The sequence below is a fragment of the Vidua macroura genome, chromosome 10, assembly GCF_024509145.1.
Source record: "Vidua macroura isolate BioBank_ID:100142 chromosome 10, ASM2450914v1, whole genome shotgun sequence".
Lineage (NCBI taxonomy): Eukaryota > Metazoa > Chordata > Aves > Passeriformes > Viduidae > Vidua > Vidua macroura.
The window spans coordinates 4,119,546-4,142,714 of NC_071580.1; the positions used below are offsets into that span (position 1 = coordinate 4,119,546).

The window sequence follows — 23,169 nt, forward strand, 5'->3', positions numbered from 1 at the left end:
CGATGCTGTCACTCCTGGTGTGCGTGAAGAGCACCTGGCACACCTGGAGAGACGGGCACTGGGGGTGACCCGTCGGCTCTACGGCGGGACAGGAGGCCGGCGGAGGCTGCGGGTCCCGGGGGCGTTTGGCGGCGTCCGTGGCGTGCAGGTCCCGGCTGAGCGCGGGGCTCCGGGCGCGGTGCGGGGCAGGAGGGGGCGCGGAGGTCGCGGAGGGGACAGCGGGGACAGATGGGGTGGGACAGCGGGGACGAGCGCAGAGAAGAATTAGAGGGTTACTGGAAAACTCCCCACCGTCGGCGTTTCCGTAGTGTAGTGGTTATCACGTTCGCCTAACACGCGAAAGGTCCCCGGTTCGAAACCGGGCGGAAACACCCGCCAAGGTGGTTTTTCTTTTTCCCTGCGTGCCGGATCGCAGCACTGCTCTCGGCTTCTCAACCGCCGTGCCAGAGTTATTTTATTTAAAGCCGCGGCGCGGCCTGGCAGGGATATTAAACCCGTTTTACTCCGCAATTTCGCGAGCCGCCCCTGGCGCGGAGGCCGGAACTCGCGTCCCGGAAGCGGCGGCGGCGTCAGCGGGACATGGCGGCCTGAGCGCAGCGCTCAGCCCTCTGTCCCCTCCGCAGGTGCGCGGGGGCCGCGGCGCTCGGGCCGGGCCGGGCCGAGCGGGGCCGGGGGACGCGGGGGCCGCGGGGCCGGGCCGGGCGAGGCGGGGAGGGCGCTGCGGGCTCCGTCCCGTCCCGTCCGGCGGCGGGGCCGGGCCGGGGGCGCCGCGGGGTTGCGGGTCCCGCGCCCCGGTCGCTGCGACGCGGCCCAAACCCCGGGCCCGGAGGCCGCGCCGGCACCGAGCGGGGACCGCTGCGGAACCCGGTGCCGGTGCCCGGAGCGGCCGCCCCGCGGACTGAGCGCTGGCCGGTCCGAGCCTCGGGCCGCTCCCCGGGGCCCGGGTGTGACACGGTGTGACAAGAACCGGGCTTAGCCGGGCTAATCCCGGCGGGGCCGGGAGCTCTGCCCCCGCGCTCTGCCGCTGGAAGCGCAGCGGTCCGGGTCGAGCAGCAGCCGCCAGCTCGCCGTCCCTTGCTGCTGCCCGGCTGTCCTGAGTGAGCACGGGCGGGTCCGCACACTGACTGCTCTGTGATCGTTAACTCTGTTAAGGGGTAAAATAGGTGAAATCTTGCATATAAATTGATTTTTTTTTTTCTTTTGCTTTCGCAGATCAGAAGGTGTCTGCAGCGCGTTCTCAAAATGCAGTATTCCCATCACTGTGAGCACCTGCTGGAGAGGCTGAACAAGCAGCGAGAGGCCGGATTCCTCTGCGACTGCACCGTGGTCATCGGGGAATTCCAGTTCAAAGCCCACAGGAATGTGCTTGCCTCCTTCAGCGAGTATTTCGGGGCCTTTTACAGAGACGCATCTGACAACAACGTTGTCTTGGATCAGACTCAAGTGAAAGCTGATGGATTCCAAAAGCTCCTGGAATTTATTTACACAGGAAACTTAAACCTTGACAGGTAAAGGGGAATAGGGAAATAAACTTAGTGGTAAGGCAGAGCTGGATTTTTTGTAATAAGGTCTGGAGAAACAAATAGCAGTGGATGTGATCAATATTAACAACTTGAAGTTCATCTGTTTGTTTGCTTTAAAATACCCCATGACATGTGAGTACCAAAATAAAGGTGTGTTGTCTGATATTTCACTGATTGATAGTTTCAGTCTCCTGCTGTTTCTCTCTGCTTTGGGGGAGATTAAACATCCTGCACAATTACCAGGAGAGGGAAGGACAAGTGTGTGTCTGGGGTTGAATTACAGTAGTCCTTTTTTTCAAAAGCACACAGGAACTGTGAATGTGGTAGAGACTTAAGTCTGAGGGATGGATGAGGATAGACACGGTTTTAAGTCACATTTGTTAGAATTTGCATGATCTGTTACTTAAAATTTTATATCGCATTGCCCAAAAGAAATCACAGAAAATGTGTTTTCCCTCATTACTGCGTTGATTTTGTGCCTTTTGTGCTGCTTCACATACAGTGAGGATGCTTTTTTCTTTGCAGTGCCTTTTTCTCAGCAAAAGAGATTTATCTCTCATGAAGGAGGTGTGGCTATTTAGAAGTACCAAGTCCAGGATTTTTACTTCTTTCTCAGTGTCTGATGTCAAACCCAGGCTTAAAAACTTTTTGTTTCTGAAGTGTGTAAACTCACACTCAATAATTTAAGTACACAGATGCAGGGTGTTTTTTTTAATTAGCTACAGGCATTAATAGCAGCAGAGCTGAAATTAGTGATTGGTGCTTTGCCAGTTACATGTGAGCAGAACTGTGCAGGGTTCCTGACGTCCATCTGGGACTGCAGCAGGAGAGTTTCTGGATTTTCTGAACAGGTGGATCTCTGGAGGAGGAGGAAGGTGAAAGTACCAAGGAAGGTGAAAATACCATTCTTGTCCAGAGAGAACTATTTGGCTATAGATGACACCTGTCATGTTGTCCTGTGACCCTTCAGGGGCTGATGGAGCTGCTTGCAAAGTCTGTTGTCCTCAGAGGTGGTGGGTGCATGAGTGACACCAGGAGGGTACTTTGAACCCAGCACTCACACAGTACAAGGTACTGAAACAGCTGTACTCATATGGGGAGTAATTGTGGCAAGTTGTTTATTGTTAGAAATGAGGTTGTTTACCATGAATCTCTCTTTAAAGTGCTGTAAGTCCATAAATGCACTCGTGGTACATGTTGCCACCTTTTCCAGATCATTTTTTTCCATCAAGGCATGTGTGGCAGAAACTGAAAAAAGAGTGTAGTGGTTTAAATGAGGATTTCCTTGGTATTACTGGTTTCTGTGTGCAGCTGATACAGAATTAAGACTGTTGGCAAATTGTTTTATAAAACAAGATTAATACCTGCCATGGAAGTGCTGAGGTGAATGCACTGCTAGTGAATTACCTGAGACCCTGGCCAGAAGGTTTATGAAATGGTATTTTATGTATTTTATTTTCCAGTGTTTTACCCCTTTGTGCTGTTATTTCAGAGCTGTTTGGACCAACAAGCCCATGTCAGTACCTTTCAAGTTGACTTTTAACTTAAAATTCTACAAGAGGCATGTAACTAAAATAAAATCCCCAGTTTGAGGGTCTGCAGACCCCACTAGACACAGACCTGCAGTTCAGGAATAATTGACATTTTAGAGCCTTGTGGCACTACAGCACCGAGAAATTAAATGTTACTGTGTGTTCTCAAAGTTACATTTTCTGCCAGTATAACTCTTCTGCAGCTTCCTGTCTGTTTGTGATACAGTTGATGCAGAACAAATGTTTACTTTGTCCAGAATGTTTCATCCAAGTCTTGTTTCCTTGCAGCTGGAATGTTAAAGAGATTCACCAGGCTGCTGACTATCTCAAAGTAGAAGAAGTGGTCACTAAATGCAAGATCAAGATGGAGGACTTTGCTTTTATTGCTAATCCCTCTTCCACAGAGACATCCAGTATCACTGGGAATGTTGAAATGAACCAGCAGACCTGCCTCCTGACTCTCCGAGATTACAACAATCGGGAGGAGAAGGAAGATGCTGCTGCTGCAGAGCTGGTCCCACCACAGGCAAAGAAAGCACCTTTAGAGAAGAAATCTCCTCAACCCAAAAAGCGAAAGAAGAATTTCAGCCCCGCCAAAAGCACGGAGAATAAATCCCTACAATATCAGAACGAGGTGGCTGAGAACACGTCCTTTGAGATGTTTTTAGATGCAAATAAGCTGGCCACCCACATAACAGAGCAGGCTGCCCAGGGGAGCGATAACTCGGAGCTGCAGCTGGCAGCGGTGGTGGAGAGCGAAACGCTGGCAGCACGGGATATCCTGGCCCAGACCATGGCAGCCAAACAGAAACGGGGAAAGCCTCAGCAGAGCTGTGCCCTGAAGGAGCACTGCATGTCCAACATAGCCAGTGACAAGAGCACTTACCAGCTGGAGAGCTCGGGGGAGGAGCTGGAGCAGAAGTTCTCCAAAGCCAAGCCAGTGTGCAACACCTGTGGGAAGGTGTTCTCCGAAGCCAGCAGCCTCCGTCGGCACATGAGGATACACAAAGGGGTGAAGCCCTACGTGTGCCAGCTCTGTGGGAAGGCCTTCACCCAGTGCAATCAGTTGAAAACACATGTAAGAACTCACACAGGTAAGCCACTGGCCGTGTCTCATGGGCTGTGGAGGCCTGGGATCACACACAGCCTGGGAGGGCAGGACTAGAAAGATTCTGACTTCTTCCTCTTGAAATTTTGTCTGCTGTCGCTGTGAATGCAGAGGCAGACTCAAATAACATTAAATGTTTCAGCATTTTTCAGTACTAAATCGTAGTTTCAATAGCTAAAGAGGACTCTATTATTCTGAACATCTTGATTTCTGGGGAGACTTAGGAGAGCTGGCTGTCCTTCAGCTCTGTAGAGTGGTGGAGTGGCCAAAAACTACTATCAGTAGAGCATGAAAAGCGAGCTGTACTTGATACAAGAATTTCTGTTGCTTTTTTTTAAACTTCAAAACATAATATATGTTTGAGAACAAGAGTAGGGAAAAAAAAATCAGTCTTAACTTGTCATGTAGGGTCTTCAAAAAAGGTAGGAGGTTGGCTGAATTACTACAACATTTAGGATTTTATTTTGTAGATGTGCAGCTGAAATGTGTGATGGTGTTATAATCTCTGCATTCAGTAGCATTACCAGGAGCTTGTGTCATATCAAATATCCAAGAGAAATCACTTAGGAGCACTTAAACATTTTAATCCAGCATGTCTGACTTAAAATGAGCAACTAATTGGGAAGATGCAGGGGAGAAGTCCTGTGCTTGTCTTCCCATATGTTCTTTATGTTGGAAAGCTCTGAGCAGAGGTCACAGTTTTTCCAGGAAGCTGTGAAAATGTAGGAAATGTTGAGGAACAGCTGCAGGAGAACACCTTGCTCTTCCTGTGACCTAGGGAGAGAGTTTCAAACTCTGTCAGCCAGGGTCTAAGCAAAGATTCACACACGAGGTGGAGCTTGATTGCAGGATTCAGGGACAGTGCTGGTAGGAATGCCAGCTATACTTTGTACCTCTGAGGGTATTGTAGTGGGAACTTTTGCAAGAGTGGGGTGAGAATTCCACGATGTTGGTTGCTCAATGGCATGCTAGATGTCTTTTACTTTTGAAGTTTTTGTGTACCTTATTTACTCATGAGATTTGATTGTGCACTGCTCAGAGTGGCAGAGAAAGGCATTTTTATACTTTCTAGGACTGCAGAGTTGCACAGGATCTTAGAGGAGACAATTCACCACTAAGAGGACATAAATAGTCAGAGAAGTACCTGTAACATTCTGCAGCAGACACTAATGAGAAATTAGGGAGCACTAGACTGTATGTTGAAGATCTGTTGCTGTTGGACAAGCAAGAAAAAACAGATGATTTGTTCATTTTAAATATTCAGAATGATGAACAGACGTAACCAGCAAAGAGTCTGAAACTGAAGTGGCAGCATTCTTAAAATAATGTGGAGAAGCTGGCACTATTAAAAACATTATTACTTTTTTTTTTTTTTACCCAAACATAATGTGTTAAAAAATAGTCCTGTTATCCTCTGTGTTCTAGCACGTTCCACTTCAGTGGACTGATTACAGGATTTTCCAAGATGTTATTTGTAAGAAGTATTAGAACAGACACCTGAGCTTTGGTCAGGTCATGGATTGCAAAGCTTTCTTATGTAAATACAGAGAGCACGAGGGTGTTGTTTTTCACCAGGGGAGAAGCCATACAAGTGTGAACTATGTGAAAAAGGCTTTGCCCAGAAGTGCCAGCTGGTGTTCCACAGCCGGATGCACCATGGAGAGGAGAAGCCTTACAAATGTGATGTCTGCAACCTGCAGTTTGCAACCTCGAGCAACCTGAAGATCCACGCCAGGTAGGCACAAGTGAGATCTTGCACGTGCTTATCCTTGGGTTTATTTAAACAGAAACATTCACTCCAGTGTGAGTAAGAGTTACACATGAATGCGATTTCTACTTCTTTTCTTGTGGGACTTCTCTCACAATGCCTAACAGAATAATTGTGTGGAAGTACTTGCTCATTAAGGAGGAGATTTGTGCTGGATGAATGTACAGCCTGAGTCTGGTATCCTTCCTTTAAACTACTTGTAGCACCAGAGAGGAGAGAGTTCTGTGGTGGGAAGTGAGAGAAGTTCTGACTGCCGTCTGCATGGGGCTTTTGGCAATTTTGGCAGGAGCAGGAATGATATTCCCACGTTAGGAATCATCATCTTATATTTCAGTACCCTAAAGTGCAAAGCATGCTGGGCATGGCCTGTGGTTCAGGGCATGGCCTGTGGTTCAGTTCAGCTGCCTGGGGAGCCGCGGCTGTGCCGATGGCGGAGGGACCGAGCCGCGAGTTTTGCTGTCGGGACCCGCGCGCTCAGGCCGCGCTCGGCTGTTGCCTGTTTGCTGTACCCCGGAGCGGTGGCAGGAGGAGCAGGGGACGGAGCCCTCCCTGCGGCCATCCCTCAGCCCCACGGGCCGTGTTGTTGCAGGAAGCACAGCGGGGAGAAGCCGTACGTGTGCGACCGCTGCGGGCAGCGCTTCGCGCAGGCCAGCACGCTGACGTACCACGTGCGGCGGCACACCGGGGAGAAGCCGTACGTCTGCGACAGCTGCGGCAAAGCCTTCGCCGTGTCCAGCTCGCTCATCACCCACTCCCGCAAACACACAGGTACGGGGCGCTGCCGGCTCCTGGAGAGGGGCACGACCCGCAAATCCACCTTGGGATTGTCATCCAGCTCCTTCCTCGTGGTGTTTTTCCTTTGATTCCAGTTTCGGGAGCATTTTGTCTCATTGGACATTCTCTAATTTTGATTTGTTCTTAATGTGTATTCTGGTTTACGTGTTGAAATAACAACGTGCTTGTGTTTCCTTTAGGAGAGAAGCCATATATCTGTGGCATTTGTGAGAAGAGTTTTATTTCCTCTGGAGAGCTCAATAAACATTTTCGGTCCCATACAGGTCAGTTTTCAGACAAGCTGCTTCCTGCACCATAAATTATAATCTGCTTTTACTCTTTTGCCTTTAAAATACACTGTACTGGTCTGTACTTGAAAGTAGAACAGTTTCTTAACTTATGTATCTCTGGGTTAACATAATGTAAAGAAAATATTAATTAATTTTTAAAATTGCCTTCAGAGTAGTGTCTGTGCCACAGTGTAGGTGTTGATGAATGATCGAGGCTTTACTTAAAACGTTTGGGTCCTCTTGCTTTGTTTTAAACTATTATTCTGGAAATGATTTTATGCTAATAGTGACACAGACAAAATAAGAGTTACAAAGTTGTATTTCAAAACAGAGCATTGAAATCTGTTATCCTATGTCTCTGTAATTTTTTTTCAACATCAAGTTTATTCTCACTGCCAAACCAATTTTTTTCAGGTGAAAGACCATTTATCTGTGAAATGTGTGGAAATTCCTACACAGATATAAAAAATCTTAAGAAGCACAAAACAAAAGTTCACGCAGGTGAGTTTGTTGTGCAAAGAGAGGTTAAGAAATCACATCTGCTCTTTTGTCTTCCATGCTGATAAATATTTTTGCTCATCCAAGGCTAAAATTAGAAAACCAAGGAATTTTGGATAGTAGTTGTTTTTAGGGCCAAAAGCATCTGTATCCCGCCTTGTTCAGCACTGGCTTCATATTCCTTGTCCTGTGTCCATCCTTGTGTATTGACCATAAATATCATATGGAAGAGGGAATAAATGGTGTCTGTGTACATCTGGGCTGGGAGGGAGAAGGTGAGAAAATGAGCCATGTGCAGAGACAGCGTGGAATTTAGGAAAGCCCCAGTGCAGCAGGAAGCCAGTGGTGAGGGCAGGGCAGCACTGAGTGTGGAGAGGGCCTGGCAGAGCTGGAGGGGTGATCTGGGAGAGCTGCCAAGGCAGGCCAGCTCTCATGGAGAGACAGCAGGCAGCCAGGAGTGCCTCAGCACTGGAATAACAGACTTTGCAGCATGCTTTGGTAGAGGAAGGGCCAGATACCTGATGAGGCTTAGTCACAGAGCCATCCAAGAGAAGTGGCTGGCTGCGTTCCAGCAGGAAGGCAGCAAGGAGCACACTAACAGGATTTCAATTAAAAATAGAAAGTAATTTTTGAAGTGACTGGATAAAATCTGTAATGTGTCTGGCTGGAATGGAGTTAAGAAATGTCTTCCAAAGAAGTTTACAGACAAATGATACTTTGTATGCTGCTGTTTCAGCTAAACCAGGATGCTTGGATGTGGCTCTGGTTCTGAGACTTTCTGGGGTGGAAAATCTGAAGGAAACTTCCATGATTACATTTTTTCCAAAGATCCTTTGTATACTGTGATGTTAAGGGTTTGTTATCTCCTGTACTAAGCCAAGTAAAGATCAGGTTGGAGTGCATCATCCTTCCAGTTGTCACACTACAAGCAGCAGCAGATGTGATTCCCAGTGCTTACACTGTATTACAGCTGGCCTGGCTTTGCAGCACATGGAAGCAACAATATCCCAGCTGCCCAGGCAGCCTGTGATACACCAGGTGTAGGCTCTCATTGGAAAGGGAATTTACAGAATCCGTGCACAAGCTTCTGAACATTTCTTTCTGGGTTTTTTGTTGTTGTTGTTTCCACAGGACCTGAAACTTCCCCTGATTCTACTGCACTTGATAATTCTTTCAACGAACAAGAATCCATTCAGAGTCAGAAAAGTCCTTTATCAGAGTCCATAGATGTGAAACCCTCTGAGATGTCTTTAGCACTTCCTCTCCCCATTGGGACTGAAGACCATCAGATGCTGCTCCCCGTGACAGGGAGCCAGTCCCCTTCATCAGAAACATTACTGAGATCTGCTGTGACCGGATATTCAGAACCTCAGTTTATTTTCCTGCAGCAGTTGTACTGACAGAGCAGTGCAGAGCCATCCAGGTAGTTTGGTAGTGAACTTGGAAATGTTTGGTAAGATGAACAGAATCAAACAACCAGTTGTGCTCTCAGAGTTGGACATGTTCTTTGTTTTCCTCTGTGTAAAGACACCTGTAAGGCATTTCCATTGTGCAGTGCTGGGTTGTGCTAATCTACAATCAAATTTCTATTTGTGATTAACACTGATTTCCAGGAGATGATTCCGGCAACACACCTGCCTTAAGAATTCTCTGTTACATATGTTAATGTGCTTTGGAGTTCTCTTCCCATGTTCTTGCTGATTTGATGTGTCACAGTGTCATTTAAGAACAAATATTTTAAGCCATAGTTGATAGTTTAGGAAGATTAACCCAAAGGTGTAGGGAGAAATCATAATTTGGATGTAATAGTTAGCCTGCACTCCAAGGTGCAAGAATGGTCCCTGATGAAGGCAGGTCAGTGCTCTGCTGAGGTGCTTGCATAGATTTGCTGGCTGCCATCTTCAGGTGAAGCCTGACCAGAGGGAAAGGTTTGGGTGTTATTTTCCCGACAAGAAAAGTAAAGGAGGGTTACTTTTTGTCTGACATGTGGCAAGTGGGAGGCTCCTAATTGCATAGATACTCCTGGGTCTTCTTTCCAACAAATTGCCTTTGTTTGTTTGAAGTGAATCCAACATTGTTGTATCTTGTCTCAGATTTATTTTTCACATCCTTAAAACACCATGGGTTTGGCACAAATAGCAACAAAAGGAGAACTGGGACACACATGTTGTAGATGAGGTGAAAAGATGCAGTGATTTAATTAGTGAGGCATGAATCAGAGCTTGAAAATCCTTTTTTTTTTTTTTTTTTTTGCTGTAGTGCTGCTTCTTGTGCTAGACAGGAGGTACAAAAGAGGAGATAAATCCCGCCCTTCACTGTGAAAATAGTAAGTGAACACTACATGAGGAGGCATTAAAGAATAATACAACAAAGCAGATTGATATTCTTCCAGGCAAGGTTTTGTTAAGAGTTTGACTGATTTGTTTTAATTAAAGTTTTTTGTATTGCTTTACCTCTCATGTCACTTGTCCACAGTAACTGCACAAAACTGGTACCTAGCAAGGCCCAGGTAAAGACAGGCTTTATTACTAGCAACAGACACATTTAAAAAGCAACATTTTAATGTCTTGGTAGGGTCATAAAAGACTAGGTGATAATAGAAATACTTTTCTACTCCATTTTCCCAGTTTGTGCCATTAACAATTGTAAGCATTATTTATGTAATAATCAAACAGTAATGAAACAGTCATGATACTGTACCAACAATGCATTTAAAGCTATCCTTTGTTGGTTATTTACTTGGTGCTAGCATTTATTTCCACCGATGCCTTGTGTCCAGATGCTGATAAATAGAAGAACATAGAAGATACCTCTGAACTGATTCCACTCTACATGGAGTAATAATTAATCTGCACCTTAATTAAACAGACTTGTGAAAAATTTCTTGAAGGATTTCATTTAAAGAGTCTGAAAATGGTCCCTTGACTCCTGAGTGTGACTGTAATTTTTTTTTCTCTTCCTACATGTTTGTAATTGTAAAGTAATAGACCTTTTGCTGCTTTGTGTTGATCATTTTAGTATGGGGCACGTCTATAACCTGCTGCTTGGTTAAATTTTATGCTTTAATATATGGGAGATTTGCTGATGAAGCCTACCATGGCCAGCAGGAGTACAGCCATGTTCAAAGGAACATCCCTACTGCAGGAATCTGTCACACTGTCCTCACTGGAGGGCCTTTGATTTCCTGCTTGTCTGTCCCACAACGCTTATGAATAGCTGATGTTCATAATGCTGGCAAATGACAAAGGTTAAAGTTCTCTGGTATTTTATTTTTGGCATTTCCCTTTGTCTCTCCTCTTGTCTCTTCCAGCTTCTGTTGTTGGTGTAGCCCCTGAGGGATTCCTCAGCCTTTTAAGACTGAAGAACCACAAAATTGGGATCTTGACTGTGTGTAGTTTCTACTAAGCTTCCTCTTTGCTGTCTCTCTCTGAAAGTAGAGCAGAAATCTTGGGATAGATATAGGTTTAGTCATGAATACTGAGAAAAAAAAAAAACGCTGTACAACTGATAACTTGCATATTTAAACAGCTTTGGAAGACAAATTAATGATATGCTGCTGGTACCTGAGGAAAAGCAGCTCAGAATAAACATATCCAGGATAAATGAACAGGAGAGAGAATAGCTCTGGAGAGAAACCTAAACAATAACTACATTCCTACATAGAAAATGCATTCCATAACAGTGTTTGTTTGGACTGGTTTTATATTTCTAAAATTATAGCTTATTACTGTATTCTTAGATTTCAGACTTTTTTAAATAATACAGTGCTTAGATTTATACAGGATTTGTTTAGATACTTATAACAGTAACAGTTGCTTTATTAGTCATTTAGTTTTCTTTATAGACAAGAAGATATTCATTATTTTTTACAAGACAACAATTTTAACCTTTCTTAATAGAATACACAGGCTTGTAGTTTTGTCTTGGAGCAATAACTGAGTCCCCATCCGAGAATCTTGATTTTTATCCTCATCTTTCGTGAAGATATCTCAGCTGCTGAGGTATGATCTCTACCAACTGTATTCATTTACTAGAATATAGATTTAAAATAAATAAATATATATAAATATATATATATATATATATATTTGTAGGTGTGTTCAGGCTGTAGGTCTGAACCTACACCTGTACCTTTTGCCAATAGATGCATGGAAATCAGCTGCACATGTAAGTCCTAGGCTTAAGGATTCTGGGTTCATTTTGAAGTACAAGGCTTATAACAGTATTGGTAATTTCTGTAAGGGATTATAAGGATTATAAGGGAGAGCATGGAATGTTTCTAGGCATGTGTCCTTGCAAAAGAGAAGAAGGAATTTCAATAATTCTATGAAGAGTAATACAAAGAATATGACATGTTTTGTCACACTGCTGTTTCAGTCAATTTTGCACTGAAGCTGGTGCAAGTTTTGCCTGAATAGCTTATCTGCATCTCTGAATCTCTGAATTGACTGTTTGATGGTGAGAATAGCTCCTTGTATCATATTTACTTCTAAATTAGTGCCTCTAAGTGGGCACAAAGCATGACAACCTTTCTGAAATCATGTGCTACAAAACAATTGTCAAGTACAGACACGTCCCACATGAAGGATTTTAGGACTGTGATCCAGGAGAGGCTCAATAAGCCTTGCAGAACTAAGTTCAGATAAGGACTAATAACTGATTTTTTTGGTTAAATTATTTTTAAAGTATCTGCCATGTATATACATTTTTTCCTCTGTTATTTGTATATACCTCAACTCTCAATTTTATAATTCCCTGGGAAGGGAGGGAGTTGTACATATTTAGCCTGAAGTGTTTTATGTTAGACTTTAATAAACTTGTTTTATAATTTTCCCTCACCTCGTGTCTCCTGTTTATAACTACAAGGGGTAGCAACAAAAGCAGGAGGGAACCAGTCAGACACAGCCCCTGTCCCCACCCTGGCACGAGGACCACGGGGGCCCCTGGAGCTCACAGGAGGATTTGGGGGACCTGTGCTGCACCCCTGCCCTGCTGGATCAGTCACTTGCCTTCATTTGCCTCCCCTCTAAAACTGGGGGAGAAATGCTGCCTTTCAGCAAGGTACAGCAAGGTCCAAAAGCTGAAAAAAATGGTTTTCAGAACTGGATTATGTTTGCTTTAGCTTCTGAATAACTCAGAAGAACATGGCAAAAATAATCTAGCCTATGTAAATTCTCTCATTCCAAAAAACACAAGATACGTCTTCTAAGAATTTCAAGGTCAGAGGAAGGAAGAAATAAGTCTCTGGCATGGGCTTCTTTAAGCAATACAGGTTTTGCACAAATAAATGTTTTAGTTTGCAGGAAGCTGTTTATACAGAATTTGGTAAGAATTACTCTGCAGCTCTTTCTTACAAAGGAATATCAAAGCAAACTAACACATGAGCTGTTTTTATGGATATTGTCAGTAATGAGGAGGGCTTTATGGGCTGAACAACCTGCTGTTAAACAAGAGTTCAGATAGAGTGCAAATACTTCAAACACATACGCCACCACTTTTAGATGCCATTTTACCTGATACATTTTGACTGTGATATTGTTGCCATCTTATCACATCACTAAAACCAAAATACTGCTGTTGGTAGAGTTGGGTACCTGTTACCACCTCAGATTAATAAATGTCATTCATGCAAGTAAATTAAGACTTAATTTGAGCAATGAAATTAGACTTCATATAGAGAAAGATACATGTTAAAAAATACCAGTATGAGTCTTGTAGTGGTATCCATAGCAAGAAATTCTGTCACCAGTGTGACAGTACTGACACTGTGAGAGTGTTACCTGCAATGATCCAGAGCAGCAGCATTCAGAAAAGTACCAGCACAGGCTTATCAAATGATTTCAAAATTTAGGAATGCTCACAGCAGATTCTTCTCAAACCACCATGTTTGGTGTATCCCCAACTTTAGTTCTCGTTGCTGCTCCTGCTGAACAAGAGTTAAAATACAAGCTCCTCTCTAGGGCTGGATGTTCACAGGGTGATGTATGGACTTTGTGCTCAACACAGTGACTGCAGGCTGGGAGGGCCCTGTGCAGGTGTGCAGAACAAACATTCCTGCTCTGGGCTTATCCCTAAGGATATGCCTGAGTAATTTGTGTTTGGGGGTGGGGGCAATGAAAAAAAAAAAAAAAACCAACAAACCAACCAAACAACTACAAACCTCCACCTCCACCAGCTCTCACAACTGCCCTGGTCATTTCAGCTGGGGAAGAGGTGCCCAAATGTCTTCCTGTTCCTACGCTACCACGGTGATAATACAGAGCCAGAACAGCAGCAGTTACACTGCTGCTTCCCAGCTAGTTTTACTTTCTTACATTCTTCCCCTCATGCTTTTGCTCTTGTACATACAGTCACAGATCATTCTGGTACTTTATGCTAATATTTAACAGGCACATTTAGAGGGGCAGAGGATTGCATTAATGAAAGGCTTGGAGCAAACCCCTGCTGTCCTGTTTGTTGACTTCCTGTTCAGGAACATAAAAATTAAGTCACTTCTGCAGGAATGAGAAGAGTGAACGGAAAACGGAAACCAGCAGAGTGATTCCCAAACTTACACAAACCATTAAACAATGTTTACCATCACATGCATATGTTGTCTTACTCATGTGTAGGAATTGCCACAAGGCTACAATGATACAAATGTTTTTAGGCAGTTCTCATGAGATGAGAAGAAATGATAGCATCAAATTTGGTGGTGGTTTCTATTTGTAGTATAAGAAAAAGGTATATACTACAATTTAATCAAAATTCCATGTATATCCCAGCAAACTGGGTTCACCAGCTTTAAAATCTAGCATGGCTGTGGCTTAATGCTTAAGTTCACTTAACTTGATTTTTAAAAAGTCACTACTGGAAGAAGATCAAAAGGATGCAATTGCTAAGGAAAAGGAAAGAGTTCATGGAGAACAGTGCTAACAAATGGATTTACCCAAAGCTCTCAGCATCAGCAGGAATCTGACTTTGCAGGATACCTGATCTCCTGCCCAGCAGCAGTCCTGGGTGTTGCCTCTGCTCTGCCTGGCTACAAACCTTTCCATAGTTACAGACTTTTAATAGATGGAGCATGATTTAGCAACAAATTTTGAGGTCATTTGTTTGATATTTTCTCTCTGTTGCCATTTCAAGCAGGTGTAGATTCTTCCTAGACTCAAACCCCCAAAGAAACAACATGCAGCAAGTGTGATACTGATAGAACCTATTTTACTAGAAACCAGGTAGGGAAAGCTCAGGCTGCCCACAAATACTTGCTCACAAATACTCGGAGACAGGCACGATCTCCAGGCTGGCGTTGGCGGCGCCGGGGGCCACGGCGGCGCAGCGCGGGCTCCAGTAGCGGTGCTTGGCCAGCCCGTGGGACTGCTCTGCCAGGAGAACCTCCCCATCCACCTCGTAGGGAGCCACGTCTGTGCAGCCCGGCTGCAGGCGGCCCACCGCCATCAGCTCCGAGAATGCCTGCAGTGAGGGAAACCGGGGATTTAACACGCGGTACTTCCTCTGCACTGCGGTGAAGGCTCTGCAAGGCAACACATGGCACTCGGTCCCTTCAGTGTGCTGATCTCCAGGGAGTCTCATCCCAGCACCACCATTTTATAAACACAATAAAAAGCCCAAATAAATCAGGTGTCTTGTTCACTAATTGCTGTAGTCTTCCCAACAACAGAAAGACAAATTAGAACGAGCAAACCCCAGCCTTCTCAGATGAGTTCAGAACCAAACACTTACCACACAGGTGCTTCTATCAATTTTGTTCCCCCAGATGTAAATATGGGAAAGTGTCATGTTGGAATGCATTGCCTGTGCAAGAGCTACAAGTCCTTTGCCAGTGATATTGTTGCTTACAATGGACAACCTAGAAAACAGAGAAAATGTATGCCAAACCATAGAATTCCCATCTCTTAGTTAAAACTAAGAATTTAACTATGATTTAGTCTTATTGTTGTATTTAATACGTATATAGAACTTTTTTATTTGTAATACAATAATTTATTTGTATCAAAGCCAGTCCTACTCTAATATCTTTTTCAGGTTGCCAAAGGCAGTTGGCCTCTGGACTTGTTCCATTTCTCAAAGCACTTTCCTGACTCTTGCAGCCAGGTTGCTCACTACTGCGTTCTTCAGTGTCACTGACTTTGCTGCATGGTGGCCAGGTCTCATCTCTACTCTGCTTTGAAGCCCAAGTCTTGGCATTTATCCAGGCTAAGCTTTGATCTTTGTGGAGTGGCAGTTATTTTTATATTAGAGAACCTGCAAGGCTTTCAGAGGCACCTCGCAGCCGCCACCTCCTCAGTCTGCTACTTAAAACTAATGGCTTCAGGTAACACCTTTGATCAGCTTTTATGTCCTGGCGGCGGGGGTTTAACGCGGCTGCAAAAGACACCCTGATGGAGAGATTACAGCTCTTCTGGGTTCACCCGGAAGCGAACTTAAACAGAGGATTTTCTTAAGTGTTGAAGATCAGAACCAACAAATATAGTGCCTTATCCCAGCGTGGAATCTGATTATCTCAAAATTCTGGAGGCCTACAGCTCTTGTTTTCGTTTGCGCGCCACAGGGACCTGCGCTTCAAAGGCACAGAAAGAGCGAAGAGATCAGTGGCCTCACCCTGCACCCTCTCAGAGGGACTGAAAGCTGTGAGAGCTCTGAGCAGACCTGGGGCTCACCTCCAGCACCCCAGGGTGTCTCACAGGTCTTGCAGCAGCTCTCACGGCAGCAGACACCGATGCTTAGTAAAGAAATCCCACCCGATCTCTCACAGGTTTTTTTTCCCCAAGAAGGAAAAATTGCCTAAAACATTTGGAACTTCCTGACTTTCCTGTTTTGATCAACACGAAGACACAGAGCTGAGATGCCATTTCAGCCACTGCAAAGTGCAGGTTTCTTACCTGCAGGCTCTGGGAAAGTTGTGCAAATACTTACGCCTGCAGAGTCCTGTTCCGCGTTGCCAAGGCCTCGCTCAGGTAAATGGCTCCAACATCTTCTATTCGGTTTGCACTGAGATCCAGGATCTCCAGGGTTTGGTTCCTTTTTAGTAGCTCTCCCAAAAACTCCACACCATCACAGATTATGTTATTACTGAAAGAGAGATGCACATTTTAATTTTTTTTTTTTTTCGAGTTGCTAAGAAAACTAATTTCTAATGTGCCACATTTAATCACTCTCACCAGCTAAGGTCAAGGTATCTCAGGCTGGAGTTTTCATACAGGGCCTCACACAGTCGCTTTACACCAAAGTTTTTCATTTCATGCTTGCCCAAATGTAGTTCCACAAGAGAAGAATTACTCCTCAACATCTGAGCTATATGAACTGTGGTCTCTTCCTAGAAACATACACTCAATTTTATTAAGCTGGACTTTAGGATAAGATACAGCTGTGCCTCAGTAGAAGAGAGTTATGCAACTAACTGCAAGATCTGGTCATCAGTAGTGTTCTGTTTTGTATATTGTATGAAAATAACCACAAAACAACATGTTATGATAAAGCTAAAAATGAAGAGAAAAAAAGAGAAGAAAAATACTATAGGGATATTTGCAGTTTTACAATACTGTCTATATCACTGCAAATATCAGTGAAGCATCAATATTTAATTATGTCTAATCAGTTTCCCTCCCAGATATTGCTCTTAAAAACTGAATGTTTGAGTAAGTCTTTGCTAATATTTGAAAGTATTTTGTAATGATGCTAATTATGTCATACAAGAATGAATTGGTCAAAGTTTTTATTTGATCTTGGAGATCTTTTTCAGCCTTAAAGGTTCTGTTAATTGTATGCAAAAGAAACAGGACTTCTATGGGAAAAAAATGTGTCCTGCCACTCTAAGGCAAAGAAGTTTGTTCAAAGTTGTCCTGTTTAGTTAAGAAATTAACTGAGTGAATACTGTGAGTCAAAAATAAAGGGAAAACACAGAAGCCTCAGAAAATTATAGAGCTGAAGGTAGAAACAATGACAAATAGAGTCTCTGACAGGTCCAGATCAGGTCCTTACTGTTAGCAATAGCAGTAGCTTAAATTGACTTCTAGAGCTGGGATTAGTCAGATCAAGCCCAGCCTTAGAACAGAAACAAAATCTGTTCAAACTGTTAAATTTACCTTTGGGAATTGAGGAGGGTCTGGCTTTCATGACAGTTTAATTTTGTTATCCTGCCATCAGGGAAACACTGATCCTGTCTCAGACACCTGAGAACTGCTGCCAGAGAGGTGACTCCACCTCTACCCAGCTCTGCAGCAGCACCAGCCATGCACAGAGACAGCAAAACCACTCAGCCCAGAGAATGTGGGAATTGCTGCAGTGTCTTTCTTCCTTAGGCTCAGGTAAACAACATCCTTTGTGCTCCCCCTCGTTTCCTGCTACACAGCATGGCTCTCTCAGTCTGTGGGTCAGTGCAGGAAACTCCACATTCTTACAGCAAAAGGAATACTTGTTTCTCCAACACCAGCCCCTCTCCATTAGCCCATTTTTTTAATAAATGTACCAACAAAGAAATTTTTAAAAATTTAACCTTCTAGTTAAACAGGTGCAGTCAGTGACTGCACAAAACTTGTTACAGAAAAATAATATTCCTGCAACCATTTTCTCCAGTTTGTAAGGAATGCCAGAGAGCTGTGTAGTTCAGATGTCCATAAATACATCAGTACTGACTTGACTTATGCCCCTCTCTCTGAGCTGACTCCACAGTTACTCACACACCTGTTGGCTGGGTAGCAAAGGACGATTTAGGTTTATGGCTTTGAGTGATTTGTTCTGTGTCAGGGCTATGGCCGTTGCTATCAGACACTGCAGGCCCTGGAAATGAAAATAAACTCTTTAGAGAAACCTGTTCAAGCTACCAAATTGCCATTATTATTATTTCTGCCTTCATCTACTCTGGAGATAGAGAGGTGGGACTACAGCAGGCAGCTGCTTACAGACACATAACAGATTTTCTGATAATACCAATGCCAACTGCCTATGGAATAGCAGAGTGAAATTGGACTAAGTAGTACAAATGACCTGGCAACTCAGAAAATAAAAAGCAAGAATAATGGATCTGAAAAATACTTGTCCATTCAATTGATCCTATATTTTGATTTCCCTGATTTTATGAGGCAAAATCAGCTTATGTGTGTTCCCCTAATATTTATCCACCAGGTAAATTCATACTTAGTATGAATCGGGCAAATTTAGATTTTTTAAAAAATATCCTTCTAATTTGCCCTCTATTTTATATTTATGCTACTTTTCAAGTAGGCTGGTCTGTACCAAAGCCATCTCATTTTAAACCAACTCTATCAACTCCCTACCAAGCACACACATACCAAGCTTTTGAATAAATCCCACACTGCCTACACTTCCCTTATTCATGTATTCATAACACCTTCACACTTTCTAAGGGGTATTTCTCCTTCTGGCTCAGAAGCAAATTCTGAATTTCCAGAAGACAAATGTAGGCTTTTAAAAGCAATCCACAACCTCCTTATCTCCCTGTGCAATGTGTAGGAAGTCTCAGTGCCCAGCTCTAGGAGGAACCACATTGTCCAAGAGTAAATTTGGCGCTTTTCTACTCAATTCAGCACTGCTGTGCTTATGTCCTTTATGGGTCAAGCTCTGAGAGGAGCAGCAGAGCTATGGGATGAGTGACTTTCAGGGGTTGCAGCACTGCTAACTTCAGAAGGAAAAGATTCTCCAGGGAATGAGAAGTCCATTCTTCAAAATGAATTACACAGGACTTAGCTCAACAGAAAGGAACAGCAGAAAAAACCCTCAGAAAATGTGCAAGCCAAGCACTTGAATTCCTAGGGAGACATGGTGGCTCTAAAATATCCCCAGTTCTGTCTTCACAGGTGCTTTATGCAATGTGCTTTTCCAAGCACACATTGCAATATTATATATTCTGTTACCTCTGGCTGTCACAAAATCAATGACAACAGATGGCATTTCCCCCTAATTAAGCCCTGCAGGACCCTTGTAATACCCTTGAAAGACTTATGTCTTACTGCTGATAATTCTACTGGGTTACTCACCACATCACAGTCTCCAAGATCCAACTTCTCTAAGGCTGAGTTAATTTTTAGCATTGAAGCAAAGAACATCCCACCTTGGTTTCCTATTTTGTTTCCAGTCATTCTCAGGTGCACAAGACTTTGATTGCTCTAGACAAAATTTTTAAAAATATATATTCCATTAAGATGGCCTGGAAAACAACACTGTCCTGTTTTTTTCATGTGAATTCTGCTGGTTATCACACAGAGACAAAACAACCTTCCAGAAGAATTGTGTCTAAGTGATAACACTGGCTCAGTTCTTGGCTCAGGCTCCCCTCAGTGGCACCAAATATGAGAGTCTGCAAGCAAAACTCTTCTATTTGAAAACTTTTCTTTCTCGAATTTCATCACACTCATAAAAATAATCCAGGCAAATATTTCTGCCTAAATTGGCATCTGAGATGCAAATTGCCTTAATACTAATTTAAATCTGGTAAGCCTTGTATGAGCCCAGCATTGTACATCTACTGCACAGCCTTAGTGTTTTGGGAGCCTGTCAAATTTAGTTGAAATCAGTTCAGGGTTCAAAGACTGTGAAGGAGGAAGAAAGAGCTCATGTGAGTCTCCTTTCACAAACACAACAAATCTTACACACAAGCCTCATTTCCTTGGGAAACCACATTAAAAATAACAAACTTGGGTTTGTGGTGCTGCTGTAAGGCAAAGTTTTGAAAACATGTCTCAGACATCTTGAATCAATACAAATATTGATGTCAAAGTGCAGGCAAATTTAATTTAATTTTTGGGGGAAAAAAAGGGGGAAAAATGATGGCATTATATATCCTGTAGCATAGCATTTTTCACACAGAAAAACCCAGCTGCAATAGTTGTGCTTTTTATAGACAATTATGTCTTTTTATAGATAATGAAGTGTTAATGGTAGCACAGTGCAACTTTCTCTTGTGTGAAATCTGATTTCTGAAGTGTGCCTTGGGAAACCAGGCAATCCCTGTGACACAGCAACATGCTGAATGGAGCAAAGACAGAGGCTCCTTTCAGCCAGCTCTGATGTTGGCAGCACAGCCAGTGCTGGTCATCAAAAGCAAAAAGATCAAAGGAGATGCCATTGCCTCAGTCTCCCAGGGAAATACTCACATGGAGCGCTCCTGCTATCAGCTCTGCCCCACTTGTGCCAATGTCGTTGAACATCAGGTTCAGATAGTGCAGAGTGGAGTTTTCCTTGGGAGCAAACAAAGAAGGAATCAATGAGAGGTGTTTTGTTTTTTTTTTCCCCCAAAACACGGCTGTATTTTCCAAAAAGGAGATACACTACAAAACTCTGCCCTTCACATCATTTCAGGCAGTTGATGAGCTGAAGAAGTAGTTAAAGAATGCCAAATTATGTCAGGAGATGAGGGCAAGGCATAAAACCTGTCATGGGGAGGGCCCTCAGGGGCCTGAGGAACCACCCAGGAGCCCTGTGCATGAGGCAGGTGGTCAAGCTCAGATGCACAAATTCAGGCATTTTGTGAACCTAACAGTGCCCCTCAAATTCTAGGAACACAGGCACAGGGTGATAACCCACTCTTTTCCACCTGTATCCCAGTGCTTATAATGACAAAAAGGCTGCATTAAAATTCCCTATATTTAAGCCTATAAAAAGGTGAACAGAGATTATAAAATAGCTGAAACAAAGGCCCTGGCACACTTGACACAACTTTGTTGAATTGAACTGTGAGCCTAAAAGCCCCATAGTTTATTCCATCATTCTTTTCTCAGGACACTGCAGCCAAATATCCAAAGGCCTTCTACCAGAAATAAAAATCTCCACAGAGAATACAATCTGAGGTTCTAGTAGGATGGATTGGGATGTGATAGTCAAAGTTATTGGAATTTTGCCAAACAGCTCATTCTTGTCCCCAATATAAATATTACTATAGACAAATAAATTACATGTTGCTGAAAGATAAACATCTCTTGGCACCTGGAGGAATGTTGCCATGGTCTTTGCTCCAGCATCAGTCAATAAATTATAGGCAAGATCCAAACCTGAAAAAGATGAAGAATAAGGAACATGACAAATGCATATCTGCATTGAACTGATCTCTGAACAAAAAGAAACAAAGATGAACTAAGGCTGAAATCAAGACTGATGATGCTTCCTTGTATTAGCACAGCAATGTCAAACACACAGGGAAAAGTCTTACCTGTGACAAAGGCAGCTTGGCCTAAGACAGAGACAAGAACTCCAAGATCATCATCTGTAACTCTCGGCACAGGCACCAGATGATTATTTCCAGCTAATTTTAATGTGATTCCTTTTGTACTTCTGCTGTAACATAAAAATGTAAGCACATGGGGAGAAGTAAAATGATAGAGAGAAATGAATTCTCTCTCCAGACCAGAGGTGTGGCCACGCCTGCCCTCACTGGAGCTCTTGCACTGGTGATGTGATCCAGTGCCTTTCTGAAGGCACTGCTCATGCTTGTACTGAAAGCAGGAATAGCCAAGATGAAGGGAAGGTAGATGGAGGTAAAGATTATCTCAGAGGTTACCTCATCTTCTTTTTCCTTGCTCTCTTTCCTTTATTTACTTTATCCTGCCCTCAGGATCAAAACCTAACACAAACCAATTCATTTTCTCAGTTTTTCCCCCCAAAGGACAAATAACTTTGATCACAGCACTGTTCATGAGAAGAAGCAGTACCCAGACCCTTAATGAGAGAGAATTTGGGTGGTTAATAACTTGGCAGGATTCAGAGACAACTCAGGGAAGCATGAGCAGCTAGAAGGTTACTGGATGCAGCTGAGGCTTTTTAAACAGGAGTGAGACACAAAGAAGGGAGTTAGGATGACTAAACACTGAGTTTGGCTTCTTTAGGGGACAGAAAGGCACCGTCCTGTACATTTTTCACTGTTTTTGATTTCATTGCTTGTAAAGCTGCCCAGAAAGGATATATAGCTACAAACTTCTGCCAAGATGATGTCAAGATGAGTCAAACCAGAACTTCAACAGTAAATGTTAAATTTGATTTGTGTTTAAGCCTGAAACTGCATGAACTTTCTCATTTTTCAGTTCCTCATCCTGCTACCCCGTTTAAAGCTTTCAGAAGCATCTGAAACACCCCGTTTGTTATTTTCTTACATTTCATCATTTTTATCAGCTTCTTGAAGCACACGAGCAATGAAGGGGTTTTCAGGCTGGCTCAAATTTTGACAGGCCTCCACATAATGCAGGTGAAGATCTGGAAGAACCGACATGACGTGCTGGAAGACAAAACCAAGTGTTATTGTATCATTTTGGCAGCCTAGCAACCAGGAAGGATCTGCATAGCAATACAGATGGGCTCGGTCTGGAAAGGGTTACAGATCGTGGCTTGGAGTAACCGATCCAGGAAAAGCATGAGGAAAACGGTGGGTGTGTTTTTGATGTGCTGTAGCTGGTTAGAGCACCGTGCTAATTATACCAAGGTGGGCCATTCACATCAGAGTTGAACTTGATTATTCATCTTCCAGCTCAGCATATTCTGTAATAAACTCAGAGATAAAAGTATCTGAGCTAACAGAGAAGTGATCCCTGTGGCAGCTGAGCCCCACAGGCCTTACCTGAGCGATGCCCACCTCTCCCCTGTCCTCAGCTCAGCCTGCGGCGACCGGCCCGCGGTGAGTTCGGTAACGGAGCCCGTTCCCAGGGAGGGTGTCCCGAGGAGAATGTCCCGA

At 43.6% G+C, this 23,169-nt stretch overlaps 2 protein-coding genes and 1 non-coding gene across 13 annotated transcripts; 2 read left to right on the plus strand and 1 right to left on the minus strand.

Annotated features, from left to right (window-relative positions):
* The first annotated feature begins 298 nt into the window (after window positions 1–298).
* On the plus strand, window positions 299–371 carry TRNAV-AAC (transfer RNA valine (anticodon AAC)). The gene has a single exon. It is a non-coding gene; the product is annotated as a tRNA-Val (tRNA).
* Window positions 372–492: 121 nt separating this feature from the next.
* MYNN (myoneurin) lies at window positions 493–12,331 on the plus strand. 5 transcript variants are annotated; one of them, XR_008438585.1, is made up of 9 exons: window positions 493–623; window positions 1,213–1,508; window positions 3,344–4,149; window positions 5,739–5,898; window positions 6,521–6,699; window positions 6,906–6,989; window positions 7,410–7,496; window positions 8,625–9,819; window positions 10,804–12,331. XR_008438585.1 is itself a non-coding variant. In XM_053986260.1 (9 exons), exons 2-8 carry the CDS (start codon window positions 1,243–1,245, stop codon window positions 8,891–8,893), a joined length of 1,851 nt encoding a protein of 616 aa, XP_053842235.1. In that variant the 5' UTR covers window positions 493–623; window positions 1,213–1,242; the 3' UTR covers window positions 8,894–8,916; window positions 9,753–12,331. The 5 variants fall into 5 exon arrangements, 4 of the variants coding, with proteins under 4 accessions (XP_053842235.1, XP_053842234.1, XP_053842236.1 ...); XM_053986260.1 differs by having other exon boundaries at window positions 8,625–8,916; window positions 9,753–12,331; XM_053986259.1 differs by having other exon boundaries at window positions 8,625–12,331.
* LRRC34 (leucine rich repeat containing 34) lies at window positions 10,839–23,162 on the minus strand. 7 transcript variants are annotated; one of them, XM_053986266.1, is made up of 12 exons: window positions 23,056–23,162; window positions 22,595–22,716; window positions 21,658–21,779; window positions 21,435–21,499; window positions 20,606–20,689; window positions 19,490–19,618; window positions 18,177–18,272; window positions 16,655–16,809; window positions 16,410–16,565; window positions 15,216–15,342; window positions 14,746–14,945; window positions 10,839–10,920 (listed from the first exon to the last, which is right to left on the minus strand). In XM_053986266.1, exons 2-12 carry the CDS (start codon window positions 22,708–22,710, stop codon window positions 10,845–10,847), a joined length of 1,326 nt encoding a protein of 441 aa, XP_053842241.1. In that variant the 5' UTR covers window positions 22,711–22,716; window positions 23,056–23,162; the 3' UTR covers window positions 10,839–10,844. The 7 variants fall into 7 exon arrangements, with proteins under 7 accessions (XP_053842241.1, XP_053842240.1, XP_053842244.1 ...); XM_053986265.1 differs by having other exon boundaries at window positions 21,658–21,782; XM_053986264.1 differs by lacking the exon at window positions 10,839–10,920 and adding an exon at window positions 12,507–12,573 and having other exon boundaries at window positions 14,746–15,006; window positions 21,658–21,782.
* Window positions 23,163–23,169: the final 7 nt, after the last annotated feature.

Excerpts from the sequence above, each read along its gene's own strand:
- MYNN (XM_053986259.1), top strand. The coding sequence starts at position 1,243 with ATGCAGTATTCCCATCACTGTGAGCACCTGCTGGAGAGGCTGAACAAG. Across the intron at positions 4,150-5,738 it reads ACATGTAAGAACTCACACAG|GGGAGAAGCCATACAAGTGT; the intron begins GTAAGCCACTGG and ends GTTTTTCACCAG. Across the intron at positions 7,497-8,624 it reads CAAAACAAAAGTTCACGCAG|GACCTGAAACTTCCCCTGAT; the intron begins GTGAGTTTGTTG and ends TTGTTTCCACAG.
- LRRC34 (XM_053986264.1), bottom strand. The coding sequence starts at position 22,710 with ATGTCGGTTCTTCCAGATCTTCACCTGCATTATGTGGAGGCCTGTCAA. Across the intron at positions 21,783-22,594 it reads GCTGATAAAAATGATGAAAT|CAGAAGTACAAAAGGAATCA; the intron begins GTAAGAAAATAA and ends TTTATGTTACAG. Across the intron at positions 12,574-14,745 it reads GTGCCTGTCTCCGAGTATTT|CTTTTGGACCTTGCTGTACC; the intron begins GTGAGCAAGTAT and ends CATTTTTTTCAG.